The sequence below is a fragment of the Lycium barbarum genome, chromosome 3 (genome assembly GCF_019175385.1).
Source record: "Lycium barbarum isolate Lr01 chromosome 3, ASM1917538v2, whole genome shotgun sequence".
NCBI lineage: Eukaryota > Viridiplantae > Streptophyta > Magnoliopsida > Solanales > Solanaceae > Lycium > Lycium barbarum.
The window spans coordinates 129,729,317-129,754,886 of record NC_083339.1 but is presented as its reverse complement, the minus strand read 5'-3'; the positions used below and the strand labels follow the sequence as shown (position 1 = coordinate 129,754,886).

At 36.8% G+C, this 25,570-nt stretch overlaps 2 protein-coding genes across 3 annotated transcripts; both read left to right on the top strand.

Moving 5' to 3' along the window:
* Positions 1–1,615: 1,615 nt before the first annotated feature.
* Positions 1,616–22,181, top strand: LOC132632483 (uncharacterized). Of its 2 annotated transcripts, none has more exons than XM_060348442.1 (28): positions 1,616–1,935; positions 2,026–2,185; positions 2,545–2,657; positions 2,812–2,928; positions 3,518–3,661; positions 3,797–4,153; positions 4,251–4,405; positions 5,973–6,094; positions 6,214–6,305; positions 6,805–7,045; positions 7,171–7,228; positions 10,841–10,992; positions 11,088–11,158; positions 11,268–11,441; positions 14,425–14,496; positions 16,300–16,401; positions 16,480–16,569; positions 17,894–17,969; positions 18,187–18,280; positions 18,380–18,449; positions 18,551–18,730; positions 19,133–19,255; positions 19,363–19,446; positions 19,548–19,732; positions 19,826–19,964; positions 20,042–20,101; positions 21,522–21,626; positions 21,721–22,181. In XM_060348442.1, exons 1-28 carry the CDS (start codon positions 1,846–1,848, stop codon positions 21,832–21,834), a joined length of 3,540 nt encoding a protein of 1,179 aa, XP_060204425.1. In that variant the 5' UTR covers positions 1,616–1,845; the 3' UTR covers positions 21,835–22,181. The 2 variants fall into 2 exon arrangements, with proteins under 2 accessions (XP_060204425.1, XP_060204426.1); XM_060348443.1 differs by having other exon boundaries at positions 1,617–1,935; positions 10,844–10,992.
* Positions 22,182–23,617: 1,436 nt separating this feature from the next.
* On the top strand, positions 23,618–25,056 carry LOC132634173 (arabinogalactan O-methyltransferase 1). The gene has a single exon (XM_060350468.1). The coding sequence runs from the start codon at positions 23,916–23,918 to the stop codon at positions 24,771–24,773; it is 858 nt and encodes a 285-aa protein (XP_060206451.1). The 5' UTR covers positions 23,618–23,915; the 3' UTR covers positions 24,774–25,056.
* Positions 25,057–25,570: the final 514 nt, after the last annotated feature.

Here is a 25,570-nt window from a genome sequence, read left to right as displayed (position 1 = left end):
CCTTAACTTTGTTTTGCTTCTCTCCTTCCACTGTTGGTGCTGACTGCACCTCAGTTCCAGGTTGAGAACTTTTGTCTCCAAAGTTATTTTTGTCTTGATGCCGGGCATTATTACCTTCATCAAGTTCTGATTCTTTATCTTCCTTTGGTTGTTGTTCCCCTTTGTTTTTGTTGCTTCTTTTACCCTTATTCCTTGCAACTTTCAAAGCATTTCTCCTTCTCCTTTGTTTTATTTTTTTCTGTGTTTTTCCCCTTTGGTTTTTGTAGCTTGAATCTCAGCAACTTTTTCTTCAAACTGCTCTTTTCCTTCCTCCTGCTCAACATTGATATTTTCCTCTATGTCCTTATTCCTACTAGTTTCAGCATTTTCATGAGTTTCTTGACTTTCAACTTCGTTTCTAACTTCTTTTTTCTTCTTAGCAAATCTACATAAAGCTAAAGCATGTCCTAGTTTTTTGCAATGAGTACAAAATTTCAGTACACTCTCATATTCTAGCTTTTGGTAAAATCCTCTAAGTGGGTGTGATTCATCTTCCAGTCCCACCCAGATTTTATCAGGGAGAAGCTTAGTCAAGTCAACTTCCACTCGAACTTTAGCCATACCTGGTCTAGTTCTGTTGGCTGTAGCCGCATCCATAATGAGAGGGACTCCCACTGGCGCCAAGATTTGACACACATAGTGCCATGAGTGACAGTGAAAAGGAAGTTTGGGAAGAAGAACCCAAACTGGAGCCATAGGTGAATCTTCTTCAGGCTTGAAGTCCGGATGCCACATCTGAAGCCACATTTGAGCCCCATTGATCTCAACCGCCCGTCTGAAAATAGTCCTTTTGCAGTCATCTTCATTTGTGAAATTTATGAATACAGAACTGTGATCATAAGCTTCAATTGTGGCCGTTCCTTTCAAAGTGATTTTTTCTGCGAAAGCATCTCGAACAAGTTCGATTTTGGGTCTCCCTTTCAAAAATTTCCCAATTATAGTGTACTTGCACTCCATTGCCATGATTCCATAGTAATCCTTGGATTTAAAAATTACTGCAGGGACGCCATTGTGGTTCATTCTCCGAGTTTTTACCGATGGACAACCGTATTGATTATCCGGTGGTGGAGAAGCGGCTGGTGCCACAATTGTACTTGCATATGAAGGTTTCTTTCCTAATTCCTCTTTGGATGTAGTCGCCCCTGCGAGTTGGGCATGTTCCCTCACCGGACGCGCCATGATTTGGCCGTCAGGTGGCTGTATGATGGCCGCACGTGGTTCACGCGACTGATTTTTGGGTGGAAGTATACCGTTAGATGTTAACGTTATAAAAAGTTTTTAGAGAGAAGCTAGTGTTTCTCTCTCATCGAATAAGAATCCATTTAGAAAGGTAGTTCTACTCTTGATAGCTTGCAAAATTAAATACAAGATTCTAATAAAACAAAAAATTTAAAAAAATTCACTCACAAAATTTCAACTGCATTTCCTTATCGAAATACTTTTTTAACTTGTAAATATTTTTTTTCCTTAACATAACTTCAAATACTAATTATTTTTTCTTAAATATGAATCAATTTAATGTCCAAACACCTGCTTAAAACAAAAAAAGGCAACAGGAGAAAGTGTGAAGGGTGGAATACTCCTGCTAATCCAAATTTAATTTGGATTCATCCTTCCTACACCAACCCTCGGCTACTCCCATCTCAACTACACACAACAATCATAATAACACATATACTTAATTCACATTTACATACCACAAAGAAAGGAAACGACAAGAAAAATAAATAAAACCCAAACTACTCTCTCTCTCTCTCTCTTTCTTTCTATCTTTCTCTCCAGAGTTTTTGGTATTTGGAGAAAGAAATGGTTGCAACAAGACGAAGTGGATCTCTTCCTTCCACTGTTAAACGCTCAGCATCTTCCTCCGATGATTCTTCCTCTAAGCGCCACAAGGTAACTTCACCTTACTCTAGTTTTTTCTTTTATTTGTTCGGTGTGAGTTTTTTTTTTTTTTTAAATGGTTTGGATGGGGTGATTTTTTAGGTAGATAATACTAATGCTGAGTCATCGGAGAAACCGAAGTCGCCGACGGAGAATCCTAAGGAGTTGCCTGAATTCAACGGCGGTGGAGATACTGCCGACGGTGAGACCGCCGCCGCTGCCGCCGCCGACAAGGTTGATGATGCCGCACCTATCGCTGAAGGTTAACTTGCTTTTTTTTACTGTCTTTGTCTTACTTGTTTACTTTACTTTGAATGTTGATGATCATGTACAAAGGGCATGTGAAGTAAGTGGCCGTTTGGCTATGGATATTCTTTTTACTTTTATTCCAGAGTTGAATTCCGGAATTTGAAGAACACCAAAAAGTTGTTTTCACTCTAAATCACTCACAAAAATTCAAAAACAACTCCAATTTGTATTCGTGACCGAGCAAACCTCCAATTTCAAAATGCTATTTTTCACTTTGCAAACAAAAAAAATACTTTTTTTTTTTAAATTTCACAATTTTCATGGCCAAATGGGCTCTAAAATAAGTTTCTTTTCATTTTTTTGGGGTTTTAGGGGCTACACCTGCTATAGTTGATAAGCCGAGGAGTTCAATGACTTTGAGGAAGCAGAATCAAGGTTCGGAAACGACGTCGCCTTGGTGTAGGCTCATATCAGAGTATCCACAGGTGAGCTTTCTCGCTTCAAGATTCTCTTTTTGTTATTATTTCCTTTATGTTCTTTTCAGAGGTTGAATGCAATTTGATTGTTGTACTCTAATTTGTCGGAGTTTATGTTTTGCAATTCAAGATATATTACTTGTTTTTCACATATGTGCTGCAGAACCCAACTATACATGTTTCGGCGACAAATTTCTTGATTGGTTCTAGCAAAAATGCTCATCTTCCTATCAAGCACCAAACAATTAGTGCAACCTTATGTTCAATAAGGCTTACACAGGTATTGCTTCAGTTTCTTGTCTTTACCCCGACTCTATTCCCAAATCTTGTCTCCATCTGCCCATGTTTTTAGACTTTCCCTTGTGCCAGTGACGGTATCAATAGATAGAATTTGGGGAAAAGAAGAAATAAAGAATAAAAAGTTTCTTTTGACATTTTGCATTCTGAAAAAAAAAAAAAATGTTTCTTTTGCCATTTTGGATTTTCTGCGTTTTTTTTTTGGTCAGCTTATGGACTGTTTCTGTCAGAGATTGCAATAAGATACCGCTATCTAACTTGTTGTGGCTCAGCCATTTTTTCCTGGATCACTGGTTTTGATTGTAAAGCTATCAACCATTTTGATAAAAGTCAACATTCCCGGTCTGAAATTTAAACAATTCTTGGCACTGTTTATATGTGGGCTGAAACTGTGCAAGTTATTTGGAGTAAAAAATCTTTGGGCGATCTCGGATAGTTTTTCAGACTTGGCTTTGAACCAACTGCTTGGAACAACTGCACCCGTGCTCATTTTGGTGTTTATTAATTTACTTTTTTGAACTTAAAACTGTGCATATGAAGTATGAGTACTAATTGTTTGTGAAAATGTTCAGCATGAAGGAAATTGGGTTGCTGTGCTTGAGAGCAGGGGCAAAGGATCCGTGCAAGTTAATGGAAAGACCATTAGGAGAAACACTAGTTGCATTCTCAATTCAGGCGACGGGCTTGTTTTTGGTCTTGGGGTGAATCATGCTTATGTATCCTTAAAGTCAACAATATTCCCAAGTCACTTGTTACTTCTCTGCTTTTCTCTTTGGGTTTTCTTAGGTTCTGTGTTTTTCGTTTTCGGCCGCATGATTTGTAGGAATATCCTTAACACTTTTACGGTATAGATATTTGAACAGCTGCCATATGAGGTTGGAGTTAAGGCACCTCCTTCAGATGTTAGGACCAGTGCAGGTAAATTGCTGCGCGTTGAAAGAAGAGCAGGAGATGCTTCAGCTGTGGCAGGTGCTTCCATTTTGGCATCGCTTTCAAGCCTGAGGCAAGACCCATCGCGTTTGAAACCTACGTCTCAGGTTAGTGGGAACGAGCTGCCTTCTTCCCCAGTTATTCATGAAGATGAGCTTGATGGCCTCGAAGTCGATTCAGCTGCAAATGTTGACAGCAGCAGTGCTGCTGATGTTGGGTTGACTAGTAAGATCCTCCCTCTTGATGGAAACCTGAACTCTGGCAGAGAGGCAGGCAATGTAAAGTGTCTAACTGATTTATTTCCTTTTGGTCTTTTATTATGGGTATGAGCCTGCTGATATGTGAGATAAACTGATTAGAATTACATATGGACAGATACCGGAGGAAAGAGAGTGGACCAGAGATTCAATGCCAGCTTCAGCAGCAGGTGTGTCTCTGAGATGTGCAGTATTTAAAGAAGAGATTCATGCTGCAATAGTTGATGGACAACAGCTAGATGTTTCATTTGATAGCTTCCCATATTACTTAAGGTATGCCCCAAGACCACAATGCATTATCCCATTTACATCAGATACTTAAAATAAGTTTGGTTTATATGCTATATGATCTCTTTGAGTTGAAAGATATGGTATTTATGGAGTATATTCTGTATTTTCTCTTATTCGTTTCACTTGAATGAAGCAATTTTTGCTTAAGCCCTAGGGACTTATGTCTTTCTGAATGATGTTAATGAGTTACAGCTTGTGCCAATGTGTCACGAGAGTCACAATCATATCTTGTTTCCGCGTGCACCGTAGTCCTCAATACTCTACCCTCTTTTGAAAAATCTGTTTTTGTTGCCCAGCTTCGGACAATTGCCATGTCAAAAAGTTTGTGCGTCGCAAACAGTATTCTTTGTTTGTAAAATGTTACTGCTAGAAGGGAAAAAAGCCAAATTAATCTGTGTTCTGGAATTTCAAATTCAAAAATATAGCTGTAAATGTCCTGAATGTATTTCTTTCAAAAGTTTATGCCTATCTAGGAGGTAGAAGTTGACCCAATTCAACTTAAATATTATCCATATTTTTCGATCTATTCAGTGTATCTCTTACGATGCCCGACTCAGTGAAAGAACTTTTAACAGCTGGGATGTTGGGGGAACAGAAAGAAAACCTTTGAGAAAGATTTGGAACATAATACCTGCTTGTCTTTGTTGGATAGTGTGGAAGGAAAAGAATGCAAGATGTTTCAAAGGGAAAGCATATGCTATACCGAAGATTAAAATTTTATGGCTTTTGTCTTTTTGGTGCAACCTGCAGGATGTCAAAGATGAAAAATTGCATGCAAGAATACTTTGTTTCTCTACAGTATAACAGGAATACTACTTTGTAGTTTGTACAGAAAGAATCATCTTTTTTTTTTTTAATGGTATTGGGGGGATTTCTGTTTTTATAAGGTCTACCTTCTTAGTGCTAGGCTGTTTATTATTTTCTTATTAGTAATATAATCAATATTTACCTGTTAAAAAAGTTGAAGTTGAAAAAAAGAAGTGTATTTGAGGCTGAAGTTGGAAAAAGTTTATGGCATTTGTTGGAGCTTAATGGTAGTATAACTTATTTTAACCTACCAGCAAGAGTATGGACTGCAGGCAAGTAGTTTCTCTTTTTTTCTTTACCCAGAATTGTGGGGGTGTGGGGGATGGGTGTATCATCATTTTTCTGTATAATTTTACATTTCAATAAGTAGTTTTTCTCCACTACTAAAATAACCTTACAAATTTTTAAGCAGCATGAAGCCCTACTCTCCAGGAAAGGTTGGGAATTCATCTACGGATTTTTTGTCTGTCTTTTACTGTGATGAAAGTCCTGAACGCAATAAGTGCATCACTAAAGCTATTAACTACACTTCTCATTTCAGTTGCTAAATGAGTGCGTTCAATTTTTGGTCCTTACTGAGCATTGTAGTGATGGAATTCTGTTGGCTATTTACCAGGACTAGTTGTGCTCTCATTTTTGTTCTTAATTGGTTTAGCAATCTCATAGTTGTTACCTATATTAAATAGCCAATGTATACAACAACCATGATTGGTGAAGATTCGTTTGATATCTGAACTTGCAGTGAGAACACAAAAAATGTGCTGATTGCGGCTTCATATATACACCTGAAGCATAAAGAACAAATAAAATATACATCTGAGCTACCCACTATCAACCCAAGAATTCTGCTCTCAGGTCCTGCGGGTAAGTTGCTTTCCTTAGTATTTTTTGATGAAAGGCTTCTTATGAATTGTTTGTCTTGTTGATTTTTGGTAGTAAATTTTAATGTCTGCCTATTAACCACTTCTGCATTTGTATATCAGGATCTGAGATATATCAGGAGATGCTGGCAAAGGCACTTGCTCATTATTATGGAGCTAAACTGCTTATCTTTGATAGCCATACCTTTTTGGGTGTAAGACAATATTCATGTTATTTTTTTTTGAGGATTGATTGCATGATACCTCGTCATGATTTTCTTAATCGTGTTTGACCTCCCTTGCTTCTGAAATACTTTGTTTCCTACCTTGTTCACTGCAACTTCTTATTGTGATTGCTTGCCTTGTAGCTTGTCCTGTTCGTATTGTCGGTATTTATGGACCTCTTTCTGCTTCTCTACTTATGGAACAGAAACAATATTATCTATTGGAATGATACTGGAGTAACCTCAAAATTTTGAAGAGACTTCTTTTTCTCCAAGTGTGTTGGATGGGGGATGTCACATGTCTCCCTATTTTGTAACAGTGGGAATCTGTGCTCTATTCTGATTTTTTTAGAATCATCAATCTAAAATTTTCATGTTTGGGTTTGTCACACTCTTGCCCCTTTACTGCTGTTAAGTTGTTACGTTCTCTTTCAAAAAAAAAAAATGTTACAATGTAATGCAACTTACGAATTACTATCATATCATTCAGGGTCTATCGGCGAAGGAGGCTGAATTACTAAAAGAGGGATGCAGTGCACATAAGAGGGATGCTAACTCCAAGCAGATCCCTGGAGATCCTGACTTGCCTAAAGGCAATGGGTCATCATCGGGTCAAACAGCTAATACTAACACTCAGACTGATCCGTTGGGTTTGGAAGCACAACCAAAGATGGATAGTGGCACTGTACCCTCTTTAGCCGGGACATCAAAGAATACATTGTTCAAGACAGGTATTGCCATTGGGTTTTAATGTTTATTAATTCTTACTGCATCTGGTGTTCTTTTGAGTGCTATATAAGCATGCTACGGTTTCTTTTGCTCTTTTACCTTAGTAACCTATGTTGGTAATATTTAGGTGATAAAGTGAGGTTCATTGGTTCTGCTTCTGGTGGTTTGTATTCAAACTCTGCCAGGTAAGTTCTAGAGAACACTTTCTCCTTAAAACTTTCACTGTTTCACTTTTTCGGGACCCAAAATGATTTGTATTATCTTATTTTTATGTATATTTTTTTGATTTTGTATCTGCTCTTTTTTCTGCAACTTTTTTTAGTTTTGAATTTGGATGCATTTGAAAATGATGCACTACTTTGCCCACAAAAGCGTAACTGTTATGGTTGTCAAGAACAGTGCTATCAAAAGCGCAAAAAAGCTCTAAGGTCCTTTGGGGTTTTAAGCGCAAATAAAGTGTGGGCTTTTTGAAAAAAAGGCACTACTGGAGAATATATACAAATATAGATGCTTAGTCCAAGACTAATAATTCTAAGCATGAATAACAAATATATGGACAAAGAAATTGAAAAAAATTATGATAAAGTGAAATATCAATTGTTAGTGTCGCTTCTTCAGGACACGCTCATTGGCAAGGAAAAATATGTCTTAAAGTCGTGATGATGACACTGAAGTGCACATTAAGCGAGGCGAAGCAGTCAACATGTTTTGAGCCTCGCTCCAGGGCTTAAGCGTGCCTTTGATAACACTGGTCAAGAGATATCATCATTTCTGTGATTTATCAAGCTAGAGTATGTCTATCTTTTGCAGTATATCCATTAAATTGTAAGGTAGAATAACTTGTTTCAATTTAGATATTAGAAAATAGGAATGGAGGAGAAGAACAATATAGTTATCAATTCTTCTGATTACTAGCCTGTTTGGCCAAGTTCTGGGAAGCCAAAAGCACCTTTTTTGGTTTCTCCAAAAAATCATTTTTTTTTTTTGGGGAGAGATTTGTGGTGTGCAGTTTTTGAGCAGCAGTAGCAACAGTTTTTGTGTCGTTGGGGAGAGGCTAGAAGTTTCTGCTTCTTTCAAGACAAAAGTTTATATACCAAATTATCTCTCATTAATTTAACCAATATATTTCTCAAATATAAGTACAAACCTTTTCTCTTCTTCCTTTTTTTTTGCTTAACAATATTTATATTAATTAAAAGCCTTAATATAGGTTCTCATATTATGTTTTAAATTTTAACCAAATAAAAATAAAATCTTAATTTGAAGTCTTCCATAAAAAATATTTTTCTATTTAAATATACTAAATATAAAATGAACCTTAATATTGTCTTTTTTCGTAATTTAACACTCAGAAGCAGTTTTTGGAAAGGTTGGTCAAACACAATCAGTTTATTAAACAATAAAAGAAGCATTTTTCAAATCAACTGGCCAAACACAATCAGTTTATTAGACAATGAAAGAAGCACTTCTCAAATGAATTGACAAAACACAATTGCTTCCCTCCAAAGGTACTTTTCTGAAAAGCTCTTAAGACTAAAGTGTTTTTCAAAATAAGCAGTTTTTAGAAGCTTGGCCAAACATGCTGTAGGTCCATTTGTGGGATGACGCAGGGACTTATGTAGAGAAGTTCAATCTTTTCTTTTTGCCTGTCCACAAGTGAAGTTGGGAAAAGAAACATAGTTTAGTCAATAATGCCAAAGGTGCTCATGGTAATGAGTTTGGCATTTTTAAGAGAGCGCATGTTCAGTCAATCAACTCATATCAGGTCCTCTTTTTCTTTCCTAGGAAACCAAAACAAGACCAACATGGTTGCTATCTGTATTTCTTTTTAAGCGGCTTCTCTTTTGCTCAGTTAGTTAGATTCAGACACATTCTCAATGAAAGTTGATGTGCTAACGTTTGGTTTATTTACTGAGCTCCTGAGCAGGACGGAAGGGGGTAATGTTTTGTTTCCACTTTTTCTATAAAATTTCCTTATGTATCGCCATTCTGCCAAGAAAGCTAGGAAAGTATATGAGTTGCAGGAACTTATATGAGTCAAATCAAATAATAGGGAGGAATTGACGTGTGAGTATTTTGGACTTGCTGTATGGATTTTTATAACGTATAGCAAATAATCCTTGGAGGCGATCAAGTTCAGAAATACCTTATAACCTATTTGGAGACCTTATTAAAGACCTAATTCATTAATAACCATGATTGTTTCTCTTTATGCATCTCTTGGTCCAGTTGGTGCTTGGCCTGTGATGGTGTCTTGTAAGTTGTAATCAGTGGCAGATGTATCTTAGAGCTACGGGTTCAACTACCCAGTATTTTTACACGTGATATAAATGTGTCAAAAATAATAAGATTTCAACAAATATTAGATTTTGAACCCATAATTATGAAGGTGGAACCCATGAAATTAAAATCTTAAACCTGCCTCTGGGCTTGTAACTACCATTTGTTCCAGATATGATGTATATGGAATATTAAAAAAGTTGATCTTTTCTCCGAATCTTTTGATCCTTAAATGCCACCTGCAAAAGGATTTTTTAAGTCTAGAATCATAATGCCGAGGGTCTATTGGAAACAACCTCTCTACCCCCACAAAGGTCCCTATAAGGTCTGCTTACATCCTACCCTCCCAGATCCCACTTGTGGGATTACACTGGGTATAGTGTTGTTGATAGTCGAATCATAATGGAGTTTTAACTTTTTTTGTTGCCGGCAACTCAGACCAGTGATTGTGTTGTACAGTCGTTTTGTTTTCTACCAGTGATAATATGTGAGAAAGATCAGCTCATACTATTTTACATCATTATGTGAGTCAATCTGGGAAATTTAACAGTACTTGAAGTGGGTATTTTATGTGGATACATGATAGTGAGATTGCATGTATTTTCCATTAAGAGAGAGTTATATGGCACAAAGAAGATGGAGAGAAAAAAAAGGGTAGACAAGATTCAGTGCTGGTTATTTTCTTTTACTTTATGACTGGGAGGCTTTTGGAAGAACCAGAGATTCAAAAAAGAAATTTCTAAATATAACGGGTAACATGAAAGTGATAGTCGGCGAGTCTATTTTTTCAACTTGTGTTAGCAGTGACATTGAAGGCGAATCTTCTGTTCTAGGAATATGTCTGAATACCCAGTTGATGCACTTACAATGGTAGGGATAAGGCCTGCCTACACCCCACCCTCCCCAGACCCCACTTGTGGGATCACACTGGGTATGTTGTTGTACCCAGTTGATGCACTGATCATATTTGTCTGTCAATTTGAAGGTAACATTAGGCCTGCAACTTGCATGAATTCAGTGCCATTCCCAAATGTATCACTCACCTTTTATAACTGTTTTTTTTTTTTCAAATTTTTCGGAACTTTGGGATTGAGACGCTGTTTGATTGATTTCTGTTCTGGGTCTGGCCGTGCATATGTATGTTCATGCTTTACTTGCAACATTGTTTTGATGCCTTTTGTTGTCGTTAACTTTATGTTTCACTTGAATCCCGATGCTTTCTTGATAATTTGATTTCATATGGACTTCCATTATGGATGCATAAATCTTTTCTTCCTCCTGTTTCATCTGTGGAAACCTTTTAAAGATTAAAATTTTTCCAATGCTTCAATTTTTACTTTGAGTCTACGCCATACTTCTTTATTATCCTCCTTTTTTTAGGCTTTACCTTTCCTCATTTTTATTGATTGTAAAGTAGTCATGCTTGTAAGTATTTCATTCTGCAACAGTGCCTATGCTTAAGTTACAGTACAATTTATAACTTTTTTATTTAACTTATCTATCTTTGTCCGAATTAGTAGGGGCCCGACTTTTGGGACTCGAGGGAAGGTTGTGTTACCTTTTGAAGATAATCCATTATCAAAAATTGGTGTAAGATTTGATAAGCCGATACCGGATGGTGTTAACTTTGGGGGTCTTTGTGATGATGGTCATGGATTCTTTTGCAAGGGTATTGTCTACATGGTCTTACTTTCTTTTTCCTTTAATTTTTCAAGTTCAGTGATGCCGAATTTAGTTTTTCTTGCCTTTTATCATCTCTCTCAGCCAATGAACTGCGCTTGGAAGCCACAGGTGTCGACGATATGGATAAGCTACTCATTAGCACATTGTTTGAGGTTTGATCCTTGTGATTACTTTGTGAACTAATGCTATTGAAAGTTGTGTTAATTTTTCTGGTTATTGTGAGGTCCTAATTATCTCTGTAATTTTTTTTTTGCTTGTAAGGTTGTGTTCAACGAGAGTAAAAATTCCCCCTTCATTTTATTTATGAAAGATGCTGAGAAATCTATGGCAGGAAGTTCAGAATCGTATTCAACTTTTAAAAGCCGGCTTGAAAAGCTTCCTGCTAACATCGTTGTTATTGGGTCTCACGCTCATACAGATAATCGCAAGGAAAAGGTACTTTTGCTTTCCATGTTGTTCTGAAATGTACTGATGTACAATTATTTTTGTTGTCGGTATGCGGATGCTGTGTTTTAGGAGCCCTCTAGTATGAATCTCTTTGCGATTAAGTTTGTTGATTAAAGAAGTCAAAGGAGCAAAGGCTGTAGAGGTGATGCCTGATAAGGAAGCGAGGGATTTTTTGATCAAAGCTTCATTGCTTCCTTTAGACATCGATTCCTTTTGGACTGGAACCTCTTCTGCCATTTCGCTAGCCACTTTGATCAGCAAAGAGTAACTTTATTTAGGATAATGCCAGCCAAAAGGGATGATGTTGGGTAAGTTACATCCCCAGAGAAAGCCATTACAAGTTTTGTAATGTGCTAATGAAGCCAATCATGGCACTAGAGTCAGAAGCCTAGACTCTTTTCAGCCCTTTCAATGACAGGATTCCAAAGTGAATGGTCTATGCTAAATTGCTCCTAAGCGGTAGTCCTAGATAAGCTGTTGGCACCTGTACTAACTGATCGATGTGTTCCACATATCCCACCGGTGTAGTACCGCATTTCTTAAGATCCGTTTTCAGTCATGAAACTACTGAAACAGACCGGTACTTTCATTTGATAGGAAAGATTTAGAGTCTGCATCACAGCATATCAGGGTGTTATACATGAACAGTAAATGGGAGACTCTAAAATTGTCATTTCACCTCGTGCCTGCCTTGAAACCTCTAGAAAATCCCCTGCCACCAGATTGTCCAATATCTTGATCAACACTGCCATCATCATAATGAACCAACATCGGCGATAATAGGTCTCGTTGTTTCAACCTGCTGGAGCTATCTGAAAAGCTACAAGGGCTTCCAGTGACTGGGAGAGAATTTGACCGTCCATTTGCAAAACATTACCTGCCTCCTTTACTTCTCTTCGAAGCCCATGTCTACATCAGAAAATACATGATATTCCTGTTCACATGATCTTAGGAGTTCTTTATGTTGTGCAAATTTTCTCTTCTTAATTCCATCACTTCATTTGTCGTCAAAGTTGCATCTACATTCTGTCTGCCTCCACAATGGGTCTGAGATTGTGATAGTGTTCATTTTTTCTAAGACCTTCTTTAGTCTGTCTGAGTCTCTGAGAGCACTTTAGAAATGATCTATAACTGGGAGAGAAACCAACCTATTTCTGCATTGCAAATTTACTGCACAATTGTGGGACATGCTTTTAACATTTTTGGACCTAAAATGGACAATGTCGATCGGAAAACTTCTACACAGTTGTCACAAGAGGGGGCTGAGAGGGGCTGGAATGCAATTCCAGCAACAAATTGGTGGGTTATTTGGAGAGAGAGATACTCCAGAATTTTTTTAAACAAAAAGGAGAAAGTAACTAGTTTAACTAGTTTTAAGTTTTTTTATATTTCTTTGCTTTCCTTTGGGAGCAACATGGCAAATGTACATTATGTTCATGACTTTGAGGCTATGGTTGACTTTATTAGTTCTCTAAACAATCTGTAAGAAGTTCTTATTATGTACCATGTTACATGCAATTGATGCTGATACATATATGTAATTTTTTACTTTATCAAAAAAGAAAAAGACGTGATCTAGTAAATGCTTTCAGTAGACCAATTGTAATAGGTCTATAATCCTGATATTTGAAGCTCCCTCTTGAGAAGGATTGCATTAAGGCTCTTTTCAAACTCCCCAATTTCGTGGAATGATGCTATAGTATCCATGACTTCCCCGCACTTTTGAAAGGATGCTAGAGTATAGTTGTTCGGCTCTGGTGCTTTGTCTGAGGTGCATTCGTCCATTGTTTTGCTCACTTCCTCCTGTCTAATCTCCCTTCTTTCCCCTCCAATTTGGCCAAACTTTATTCTGCTCAGAGATAGGTTTGAACTACCTCTCCTCTTTGTATAAAATGGAATGAAAATCCACTATAGCCTCCTTTGCACCTTCCTTATCCTTTATATGCCATGTCGCCTACTTCGATTGTCTCCATTAGGTTCCTTCTCCTGTTCATAGTTGCCACCCGATCGATGAATCTTATTGCAGCAGGACAGGTTTAGAAATGCAATACTTTCAGTAGGTTTGAAGGATTTATATTTTCTTCGCATGCAAGCAGCCTAAGACATCTACAACTAAAAATCCCAATTGAAAGGGTGGGAAGAGGAGATATTCTTATAAATGAGCTGTAAGTAAGAACTTGCAAAAGTGATGTTACAGCATTACAATTTTGATTAACTCAAGTTCTTATCGAATGGAGTGTCGAAGAAGAGAGACTGGTTTGCCGGATGCTCAATTTCAAGTAACTTTTGTTTTCTTGATTGATAATTGAAAGAAATTGTATTCTGAGTGCTCTTCATTATCTTTCTTATTGGAACTCCAGAAAGAACTAACAATGCGCTTGTAGGTTGGCTGCTGTTGACCTAGTGGTCAGACCACTAATCTGGTTTATAATTAGTCGGGGTTTTTTTTTTAACAAAAGCTGCTTCATAATTATCTGGTACCTGTTGCTGGTATCCCGTGGAATCAGTCGCGGTGTGCGCAAGCTGGCCCGACACCACGGTTATCAAAAAATAAAGGCCAATGGGTATGATGATCCAAAAGAGTAAGAAACATATTAGTTGCTGACATGCTTGCAACAAGGGCAGGTTTTCTCATAAAAGATAACAGTTTGAGTGACTAAGATTACGTTATAGCACGACCGCAGAGGTCCAATGGAATTATAAAAAGAGAGATCAAAGAGGGTTTATAAAAAGAGAGATCAAAGAGGGTTGGAAGCCTGACTTTTGCTTAATCATATGCTTTGTGATTAAACATATAGATATCACACAAAATTGTTTTCAAAAGTCTCTTACGGCATCAATTTTATATATTTTTAGCTGTGTTATATTATGTGTGGGTTTTAACTTTTCTTTTAAATTTGTCAATCTTTGTGTTAACTATTTATTAGTTGGGATAAGGTCTAATTTTTTTTTTCCGTTCTGCCCCTTGTAGTCACATCCTGGGGGATTGCTTTTCACCAAATTTGGCAGCAATCAAACTGCTTTGCTCGATTTGGCTTTCCCGGTATGTACTCTCTTACAATCTTTTCTTCCGTAAAATCCTGGGTAGAGTTTGCTGTTCTTTAAATTTATACTTTTATTTGTGCAAGTATTTTTACAAGACAATGCCAACTGAAAACAATTGCTTTATTTGTCTATGTTTTCTCTTTGTTTCTTTTTCTAACTTTTGTTTAGGGCCGGGAGGGGTGAGGGAATGTAGTTCAGGGGAAGCAGTACCCCTAGTATGAGTGTACTATACTATGTTATATCTCTTGCATCACACTAGCAATATTCTGCCGATGGCCTTCAATACAGACTTATTACACATCTTTATTTCCCTTTATAAACAAGCCTGCCCCGTTTCTTCTCTGATTTGAACTTCTTTTCCTACTTATTTGATGTGGATTGCAATTTCTTTTCACCAAATTCGTTAAGTCATTACATCTGAAAACACTGGAATCGGGCAACCCTAAGCGTGACATTTTGAGTGGTTTCCTTTCGTCTTGATACTAGTTTAGAGTACAATGAATATAAATTTTAAAAAAAATCACATAAATATTAGACAATGTGTTTGAGTTAAATAAAAATTAAAGAAAAATTCCTGAAAAATGATACATATTTTACGCATTTAGCTAGCTCAAAAAATGGAAAAAAATCAATGTTACACAGTAATTTTCAAATGCCTTATAGTGATTTTGAGGACTTATATGGAAATATCTTATGGGGATTTTTGTGACATATTATTGAAAACAAAATACAAAAGTAATTTTATCAGAATGCTTTAAAGATTTGTCAAATTACACATATTGAAAATGAAATCTTTTGGTCTTTCAAAGATTTGGGAAGGAGAAGGTTGTTCCGGATGCAGACTTAGAAAGTAAAGCACCTCCTTTAGGCCCCAAAATTGTTAAAATACTATTATATGATGTATATAATCATAACGTATAATTATTAATTTTAAACCTTGTCTTTTTATAAAATAATCTTCAACATTTTGATTGAATTCTACAACGTACATGTAAGTTTTCCACAGGATATCTCTCAAAATTTATAATATCTTTATAGCTCTATTTTTATAATTCTGATTTTTTTTTAGCCGAATGTCAGCACCTGGATCCGTACCCCCGAATCTTAAAATTTCGATTTTGCCGAATCCGACCGTCGGACACGCATCTGTGGCAGATTCCTCCACCCAAGTCCAAGCAACTTAGAATCTAATTATGATTAAGAAATTAATATACTACCAAAAGAAGGCAGAGAAAAGTCCCAGATATATTACACATTTAATTAAAGTCCTAAATGTAAGGTAGAATTGTGTGTTTATTTTGAACTCTAATAATGATCATTAATTACTATACCACGAAGAAGAAAGAGGAAAAAAACCAAATATAAAGGAAATATTATTTATACATTTAAAGTCCTAAATGTAAGGTAGAGTTGTGTGTTTATTTAGAACTCTAATTATGGTTGGGGTCGGAAAAAACTTTTCCAACTCAAGTGTAACAAACAAAATTGAGAGTATCAAATTTATGATATAACTTTGCATGGAAATTTAACCATTGCCCATAGAAAGAAAAATATTTTCCAAATTTAATTGATTTTAAAGTCCTAAATAGTAGAAAAATGATTAAATGACAATTTTGTCCAATGTGAAATCTATTCTGAAAGGTGAAAAAGACGATCGATATTTCGCTAAGGGACGTCGTGCTTTTAATACAATATAGTAGATAGTCTGTCTCTTTTTTCTGATGTTACTCGCACTTGGATATTTTTTTTCCTTTCTAACTTTAACCTACAGGCTTATATTGCTCAAATTTGTTGACCTCAGGATAGTTTTGGGAAGTTGCATGACAGGGGGAAGGAAGTTACCAAGACAACTAAACTTCTGACGAAGCTTTTCCCCAACAAAGTGACCATTCATATGCCACAGGTCTGTTTCCAATTTTTTTTAGAATTTTTGATGTTCTTACTGTCTTGCATAACTGATGAGTGGTTATGGCTATTGCAGGATGAAGCGCTTTTATCTGCTTGGAAGCAACGGTTGGATCGAGATGCTGATACCCTCAAAATGAAAGGAAATTTGAATAGCTTGCGAACAGTAAGGGCTTGTAACCTATCTTTCACCTGTTCGTTGATTATATTGTTGCTAATCACCCTTGCTAAAAGTGTGAACCGAATACTTTGAACTGTTCAACGTTTAAATGAATTGTCTTCTCTGAGTTCGTATGAAGATACAAGCTTCTTAGGTTTGGTAGTTCGTTTTCCTTTACATGAATTTTGCTTTTGGTTATATAAAAAAGTTGAAGAGAAACTACTGCTATGTTATCCCATTAAAGTTTTGATGATAATACGTGCCTTGTCGTATTCCTTTTTTTTTTTTTTTTTTTTTTGATAATTCAGAAGTATTTAGCTAGTTGTACACCAAATAGTTGTTACTAAAATGCTTGCATTAGGTTAGGCTATCTACATCACACCCCTTGGGTGCGGCCCTTCCCCCAACCCTGCTAACGCGGGATGCTATGTGCACCGGACTGCCCTTTTTTCTGCCCTGCCAGTTGTTACTAAAATGCAAAAACTGACAGGATGGCTGAACTGTCAAGGAATTCTCTTTACACCAAAATGATGGGCCAAACTAGTAGATGTCACTCGTCATTGATGTAGTTGCTTTCAAACCCTCGTGGTTCGCTTAGTCATAGCTCCTATAGCATCAGTAGCAAGTCTATCTGTCAGTCTTGTTGCATCACCTGCCAGACAAGTGTCTCAATGTCCTGATATTCCTGTCTGTTTCCTTGCTGCTAGACAAGCTTCTCCATATTGTCAACGTGAACGTCTTCCTTTTCTTTTCTTTTAGGGGGGAGGTTGGGGTATCCACTGTTGTAGAAAAGAAGATAGATTTGAGATCATTAACATTCTTTGGTTCATTACAACCTTCTTTAACGATATGGAAAAACAGTTTGAAGTAGAAGAAAAAGGGAAAGCATTGTTGCTGAGGGTGATGAAATTTCATGTGAATCACTATCCCTCTGTACCTTTGGGTTGTCTGAACTTTCAGCTTGCGCCCTCTCTAGAATACTGGTTGTGATTCTAAGTTGGCCAACAGAACACGGTCCACTATTTTAGTTCTATTCTTCTTTAGAAAGTGGGTAACACGCCCCAGCATTCCGAGGTATTGCAAATTATTTAAGACTAGTGGGCTATATTATTTTATTTTAAATTGTGTGAACAAGTTGTACACTTGAGTAAAATGCCCCAGCGTTCCGAGGTATTGCAAATTATTTGAGAATAGTGGGCTATTTTATTTTATAAATTGTGTGAACAAATTGAACACCTGACATGCGAGGTCAAGAAATTAATGAAAAATTTATGATGCTTTTTACTTATTACTATTGTTGGTTGGTTTTCCCCCTTTATATCCGGTGTAGGTTCTTAATCGGAATGGATTAGACTGTGATGGACTTGACACTTTGTGCATCAAAGACCAGACTTTTTCTGTTGAAAGTAAGCAACTTCTTTTTCATATTGTTTACAAATTCTTTGGGTGGTGAAGGGGGTGGGGGTTTAAGGTGTTTGTCAGGCTACTTCACATTGTATTCTGTTTAAGTCAACATAGGATATTCATGAAATGGAAAGAACTGTTTTTTGTCATTTGATTTGATTTTGTTGCACAGAGGCAAGGGATTTAGTTTTTTGTTCTATTTCTTTTGGTGCTTTGAAGGTGCAGAAAAGGTGGTTGGATGGGCCTTGAGCCATCATTTGATGCAGAACCCTGCTGCAGATTGTGACGTGAGGCTTGTTTTGTCTCCTGTGAGGTAATAGAATTAGCAGCAGCTGGGACTATATGTGGCTTGCTTAACTGTGATATTATTGTGGTATTGAACAGTTGTTTGGTATCTTTTTCAATCTAGCAGTATTCAGTATGGTTTGGAAATTCTACAAGCTATGCAAAATGAAAGCAAGAGCTTGAAGAAGTCACTTAAGGTAATCTTCTTTCTGGTTGTTTGCTGCTTAATTTTTCATGAGATGTATCCTAGTACAACTCTGGCATATGAATTTCTGAACAAATTGTTTGTCTGGCCCAGGATATTGTGACGGAGAATGAATTTGAGAAGAGACTTCTGGCTGATGTTATCCCCCCCAGTGATATTGGAGTAACATTTGATGATATTGGTGCTCTTGAAAATGTCAAGGATACATTAAAAGAGCTGGTCATGCTTCCTTTACAAAGACCTGAACTTTTCTGCAAGGGTCAATTAACCAAGGTTTTCATCTTCTGTTCTTGCTTGCTTACATGGTTGTTTCTAAGTGGAACATCTAGTGATTGATCTTGATGAAAAAATAATTTCTTTTTTATTTATCTTTGTCACCTTCCTATATCAATATGTTAACTATATTTCCATCCTCTTGATCTTTGTGAGATCCTTGTTATGGATAGTCAAATTGATTAAAACATTATGTGGCGTGAGAGAAGCTTCTTGTACTTGGATACTCTCTCTTTGGTGGGGGTACAAGAGAATCTTTTTGTAAATAAATGCTCTCTTAATTGGCTTTGCTCAGTATTCTTCTTAGTATCAGATATTTTATATCACATGTAAATGTAAGTCTCATTTGGGATTGCCAAAGTTTTTACAGAAGATGATGTTCTTCAACTGCTTATTTTGCAGCCATGCAAAGGAATACTTCTATTTGGGCCCCCTGGAACTGGAAAAACCATGCTCGCGAAAGCAGTTGCCACTGAAGCGGGTGCTAACTTTATCAATATTTCTATGTCAAGTATCACTTCAAAGGTTTGCTTCATTTGGAATTTGTCGGACTGTTCTATCGAGTATGATTATGTGTTCATATGTGCTTTTTGTCAAGAATAAACCTTACTATTTGTTTTTCCATGCTACAGTGGTTTGGCGAGGGTGAGAAATATGTGAAAGCTGTCTTCTCCCTGGCTAGTAAAATTGCTCCAAGTGTCGTTTTTGTTGATGAAGTATGGTTTCTAGAACTCTTACTCATGTCTTTGTTCTTTTCCGTTTTATTTGCATATTCTTATTCTCTCTCTCTCTCTCTCTGTGATGTGATCTACCTAAGGTTGATAGCATGCTGGGACGAAGGGAAAATCCAGGAGAACACGAGGCCATGCGTAAAATGAAAAATGAATTCATGGTGAATTGGGATGGCTTGCGCACAAAAGATACTGAACGGGTGTTAGTACTTGCAGCAACAAACAGACCGTTTGACCTTGATGAGGCTGTCATAAGGCGACTGCCGCGTAGGTAAAAAAAGAACCAGTAATTTGCACTTACCAATGAAGTAGGCAAATTTTGTCAGTCAGTCTCAATGTTCTTATCATGACATTTCATGAACAGGCTGATGGTCAATTTACCAGATGCTCCAAATAGAGCGAAAATTCTAAAAGTGATACTTGCGAAAGAAGACTTGTCTCCAGATGTTGATCTGGATGCAGTTGCAAGTATGACCGATGGATATTCCGGAAGTGACCTTAAGGTGTCTTTGCTATTTCATTGCTGCATGATAAATGACTATTCCTTTGCAGAGGTTGACTTAAGTCCGGTATTTTGCAGAATCTTTGTGTTACAGCTGCATATCGACCCATTAGAGAAATCCTAGAAAAAGAAAAAAAGGTACTCTCTTTGTTATTTGATGTTTGTGCGTGTCATTGTTAGAGAACATATGCATTGCTTCTTCAATAGATATTTATGAGTGCTGCTGTTTGGATGTGTCAATTCTACTTTAATTATTAAGTGCTTGGGAGGACTTGGTGAAAACATCCATGCGCAATCAAGAGGGAATAAGATGTAGGTATATCAACATAATGTGAAGGTTCTCAAGATGTGGATTTGGCTCTAGAGTGTGGGAAAAGACGCCTCTTCTTAGATAGTTATAGTTTGGCAAATAGTTCAAGATAATGAATAGGCTTCCTTAGGTAGTTCCAGAAGTACTTCACCTAATTTTGAATTGTACTTGTAGGCACAGGTTAGGAGTCACTTGGGAAGTATTGTCGGGAAACTAAACTAGATCCATCTCAAGTACATAACTTTTCCTAATTCATGTATTAGGATTTAACATGAGAATGCATGTACGGTTTTGTACATGCATTTAGAAACGGGAAAAGTCGAGAGTAAAACTATGATACCTATAAATACTTTGGTAAAATAATTATTTTATTCAAGCCAAGCTGGAAGAAGTGAAGAAGGCTACTTTCTTCCATTTGTCTTCAAGACAATTTGATTGATTCAGAGTGCTCTTCCTTTTTTCTTTTTTTGTGATGAAGTAAGAATATTATCAACAAAAGGGAATAAACTAAGCCCCTATACAAGAAGTATACCAAAAAGTAGAAAATCTTGCACAAATACATGATTTTCTACGAATGCCACTAAATCATCTATGCAAAAAGTAACCTCATGGGTACACCAAAAAGAAATAAGGAAAAGAGGCTATTTCTCAAGTGTACAAAATCTCTCTATCTCTCTGAATTTTCAACATTTGGTGCCAGAAATACTTCTCCGACGACTTCTCCTTGTTCTCTCTCTCACTCATTCCCCTCTCAGAACTCACCATCTTAAATCCACCAGTCTATGACAACCTTCAATCCACCAGAAAACCCCGCATGCAACCCCATATAAGAAAACGGAAGAAGGGCGTTGCATTGGTAGGCTGTACTTGAATGTTCTTAACTTATGTATTAGGATATTACTATGAGAATGAATGCATGGTATTTTGTACATGCATTTAGGAAAAGGAAAAGTCCAGTATTAAATTATCATACATGGACTAGACTGAGGTACATATTAGAAGCATACCTATAAATAACTTTGTATGGCATTACCTTCCAATAAACCTATAAGTACCTTTGTAATATAATATTCAAGTCAAGTTGGAAGAAGCAAAGAATACTTTCCCCACCTGTCTCCTAAAGAATTTAATTGATTGAGAGCGGTCCTCCCCGAATTTCCAACAGTGTGCACTTGATCTGCCATTCATAAATTTTCCCACTTAATAGACTTGCTATTACTGGAATCTCATGCTTGGAGTTGATTTTAGGAACATGCTGCAGCTTCGGCAGAAGGTAGACCTACGCCAACACCATGCTGCAGTGCAGACATACGGCCTTTGAACATGGACGACTTTAAAAACGCTCATGAACAGGTGAGTTGACAAATGTTAATGATGTGCCTTTAAGCTCTTTGTTTATTTTGCTGCATCAGAATGCTGAGAATTCAAGTGTTTCGTCTTTTTATAGGTTTGTGCAAGTGTGTCATCGGAATCCATAAATATGACAGAGCTTCTCCAGTGGAATGAACTGTATGGAGAAGGGGGCTCTAGAAGGAAGAAGTCCTTGAGTTATTTCATGTAAAAGCTGTTCATATTGTACATTGGTGTCTTCAGGAAGAAGTCCTTAAGTTATGTGATCTCCTCAGGCCCAGGTCAGTCGCCGCCCATTGTGGTTTGCCATGAAATCCTGGAAGTTTGTACAATGAGTATAGGGTCTCTTTAGTTATACATGAGTTTTGCGATGTAATGAGGGTGGAGTAGCCCTCTAGGAATAGATAGTATCTCCACCTTCATTTTCTTTCCCCTCTTTCTCATAACGAGCAGAGAGATGTCGAGGCTATTATTTAATGCAGTTGCTACTGTTGTCATTATTTATTATATGTCAAGTTGGAATCAAATAATATGCAAGTCTTCTCATTGCTGCTGCTATTCTTGGACTCTTTGTTGTAGATGCTGACTTGTTTTTTTTGGATGCTTGCTTCTTGATGAGCAATTACTTGCCGAGTTCCAGCAAATATAGAAGTAATTTTTGGTACTATTGCATAACAAATAGGTGTTTGGTTGTTATTTTTGTTTCTGCATTGATAACGCCGGGATTAGTAATGACATAATTCCTGTGCTAGTTTGCATGAACTAAAGTATAAGTGCACAGTTTTTATGCTATTATTTGTTAGATTTACATAAATTTTAATCCTATGTACTACTAAATCAATTTTTTAAGTTGGATAAGATAATGCAATATAGGTCAAGGGTATCATTTGGATAAATCTAAATCAAGAAAAGAGCATGCGCACTAGACTCGGACACTCGATATGTCTTCAAACATGATGGCCCTTTTTACCACAGGGGTAGATCTAAATCAATTTAAAGTCGAACACGTCCGTTTTATTGACTTTTAAGATGATTAACCAAGCATCAATAAAAATAGCTCAGATGATTATCTATCACACTATCATGTGTGGACAACCCGGTACACTAAGCTCCCGCTATGTGCGGGGTCCGGGGAAGGGCCGGACTACAAGGGTCTATTGTACGCAGTCTCACCTTGCATTTCTGTCAGGAGCTGTTTTCATGGCTTGAATCCATGACCTCCTGGTCACATGGCATCTATCACACTATCATCTGTTTTATAATTCTAATCAAAACTCAGAAGACCCCTTAACGTCTATTGATAGAAAATTTGGGGGCACTTGAAATATGAATTCACCATAAATTATAATTTGTGGTGTGGGCTTTCTATCGGGTTTTCTTGTCCACCACCAACCAAGACGCATGAAAACGGTCTTAATGAAGCTACGTAGAAAGATATCATGGCATTAAAACTTAATTATGTATATTGATTGTTCGTTCACTTCAAAGATTCAAAAAAGACAATTTTCCGTGTCAAATGACAGGGATTTGTTTGGTTGCTTAGGAAAATCCCAGACAAAGAAATAAATAATTTTTGGGTCCATTAGTAGGAACAAAAGGTCCCTTATTCAATTCAATACCATGTTCACGACATCTTTTTTTTTTTTTAATAATGTTATTCACATTTGACTAGGCTTTTCGGGCGTTCAATAATTAAGCCGTTGTTCAGAATAATGCTATTCGAGTTGAAGAGGTATAAACCTTAAGAGTGTGTTGGTATAGCATTAAAAAATTCTCTGCTAAAATAATTTTTTAGTGTTCAGTTTAAATTGTTGACAGATGAACATACTTAGTTGAACTGGTGTTTGGTACTTTATTGTATTTAAAATTGGATTAGACCAAATGCATTGCAAGATGATTGTTTGCATAAAAGTAATAGTTTTTCCTTCAATATCACTCTTGTCCACCAAACGATGACCAAAAACAGTACCCAGAAGGAAGAAAATAAATGCAAAAGCAGACGAAATTTGGTGTCCAACTTCTTAAACAAAGAGTACCCCTTATTCACAATGATTGATCATACCAACATCACATCAACACTTACTAAAAAAGTCCCAATTTAAGAGATACTATTGAAAATTGTGACAACTAAATTAAAAGGCAAAAAAAAAAAAAAACGCTTCAAACTAAAGGAAGATACCATTCCTTCTTCTTCACTCAAAAATTCTGAAGGAAATTAAACACACGTCACAACAAATTTTTAAAAGCCCCCATTTAGGTAGAACGTAGTGAACATAAGAAAAGAACACCACAATGCCCCATTCTGAAATTGCTTTCCCTCTGCTTCATTTCTCACCCAAAACTCGTCTAAAAAAGACCCTTTTACACAAGTACTACAGAGTTATGAAATTTACAAAAAGAAATATCATCCCACTTCTTGTTTTCATCTTATCATTTGCTTCAATACTCAGACTCATCAAGATTTCTGTAATCACTTCATATTCTTCTCCAATTTTTTCCGTCTTGTCTCCAGCTGAATACCGCCCTCATCTCCTTACGGAGAAAGAAATCAATTTTCTCTATGATATTGTATCCCGAAAATCCCCTGGCAACATTCTTGTTTTCGGGCTTGAAACACAATACTCTTCTCAAATTTCGACCATCAACAGGGGTGGATTCACTGTCTTCCTTGAAGACAACCTCGCAAAGATCAATGCTAACAATTCCACGAGTAATACAAATAGTACTCGAATTCACAGAATCGAGTATCAAACAGTTGCTAGAGATGCTTACACGCATTTAAAACACGCTAGACAAAACCAAAAACACTGCTACATTTCATCAAGAAAGTGCAAATTTATGTCGCTTGTGACAAAAGTTCCTAAAGAAGTGTACAAAGTGAAGTGGGATTTGCTGATTGTGGATGGACCAGATGGGGATAAGCCAGAATCACCAGGAAGAATGGCTGCAATTTATATTGCTGGTGTGTTAGCAAGAAGAAGCAAAAAGAAAAAAGGGACTCATGTGTTGGTACATGATGTTGATAGAATGATTGAGAAGTGGTTTTCTTGGGAATTCTTGTGTGACACTAATTTGGTTTCTTCTAAAGGGAAATTCTGGGATTTTAACATACTAGCAAAACCAAATGCCACCACATTTTGTCCAACATAATTGAACATGTATAGTCTGATATTGTAGAAGAAATTCTTTTGTTTGCCATTAGATCTAGGCATCTAGCTTATGTTTGTTTCATTACTATGTATCTTCCCTAAGTTATCTTGAGAATTCATCTTAATTTATCTCTTTGTAAATTAGCTCCCTTCAATAGATGTTTAAATCCAAGAATGCCTCCATTCGTTAATCCTTTCAATCTTAAGGTTTAATCCCTCCATTTGAATGGTAAATAGTATATAAATTTCCAGAATGGAGAAGATGAAGGATCTGGTACAGGTTAGACTGAATTTGAGCTGGTGAAAATAAGTTGAGTTAATAAATGGGTTGATTGGAGCAATGTTTGTAGCCTCGTTCTAAATATTTGTAACTTTAACACCACTAATTCCCCTCCCCCCCCCCCCCCCACCGGGACCCCTAACACCCAAACCCCCAAAACCATCACCACGACACCACAATCCTCGAGTAAATTACCACTCGTTGAGTGCAATATATCATTTTTGTGGTTTGAATTAGTTTGCCTGAAATTCACCAAGTGGTTTTAACTACATAATCAGTTCCTGAGTCTCTTATCACCATTTGGCTATTCTATACTTCTTCCTCCCTACCCTTCTTTCTTCTCACTTTTAGAGATAATAAGTCTTCAATAGAGCTTACTTATTCAATCAAATCTATTTTAATAGTTAGATACAATTTTAATCTAAAATCTAACAAGACAAGTGATGTGTCAAAAACTACCTCCTTTTTCTTAGAACAAGTACGGCATTAGTGACACTTATTACTTCTATTCACTTGCT

Coding starts and splice junctions, on each gene's coding strand:
- LOC132632483 (XM_060348442.1), top strand. CDS start 1,846: ATGGTTGCAACAAGACGAAGTGGATCTCTTCCTTCCACTGTTAAACGC. Junction 2,186..2,544: donor TGCCGCACCTATCGCTGAAG/GTTAACTTGCTT, acceptor TTGGGGTTTTAG/GGGCTACACCTGCTATAGTT. Junction 21,627..21,720: donor TTAAAAACGCTCATGAACAG/GTGAGTTGACAA, acceptor GTCTTTTTATAG/GTTTGTGCAAGTGTGTCATC.
- LOC132634173 (XM_060350468.1), top strand. CDS start 23,916: ATGCCCCATTCTGAAATTGCTTTCCCTCTGCTTCATTTCTCACCCAAA.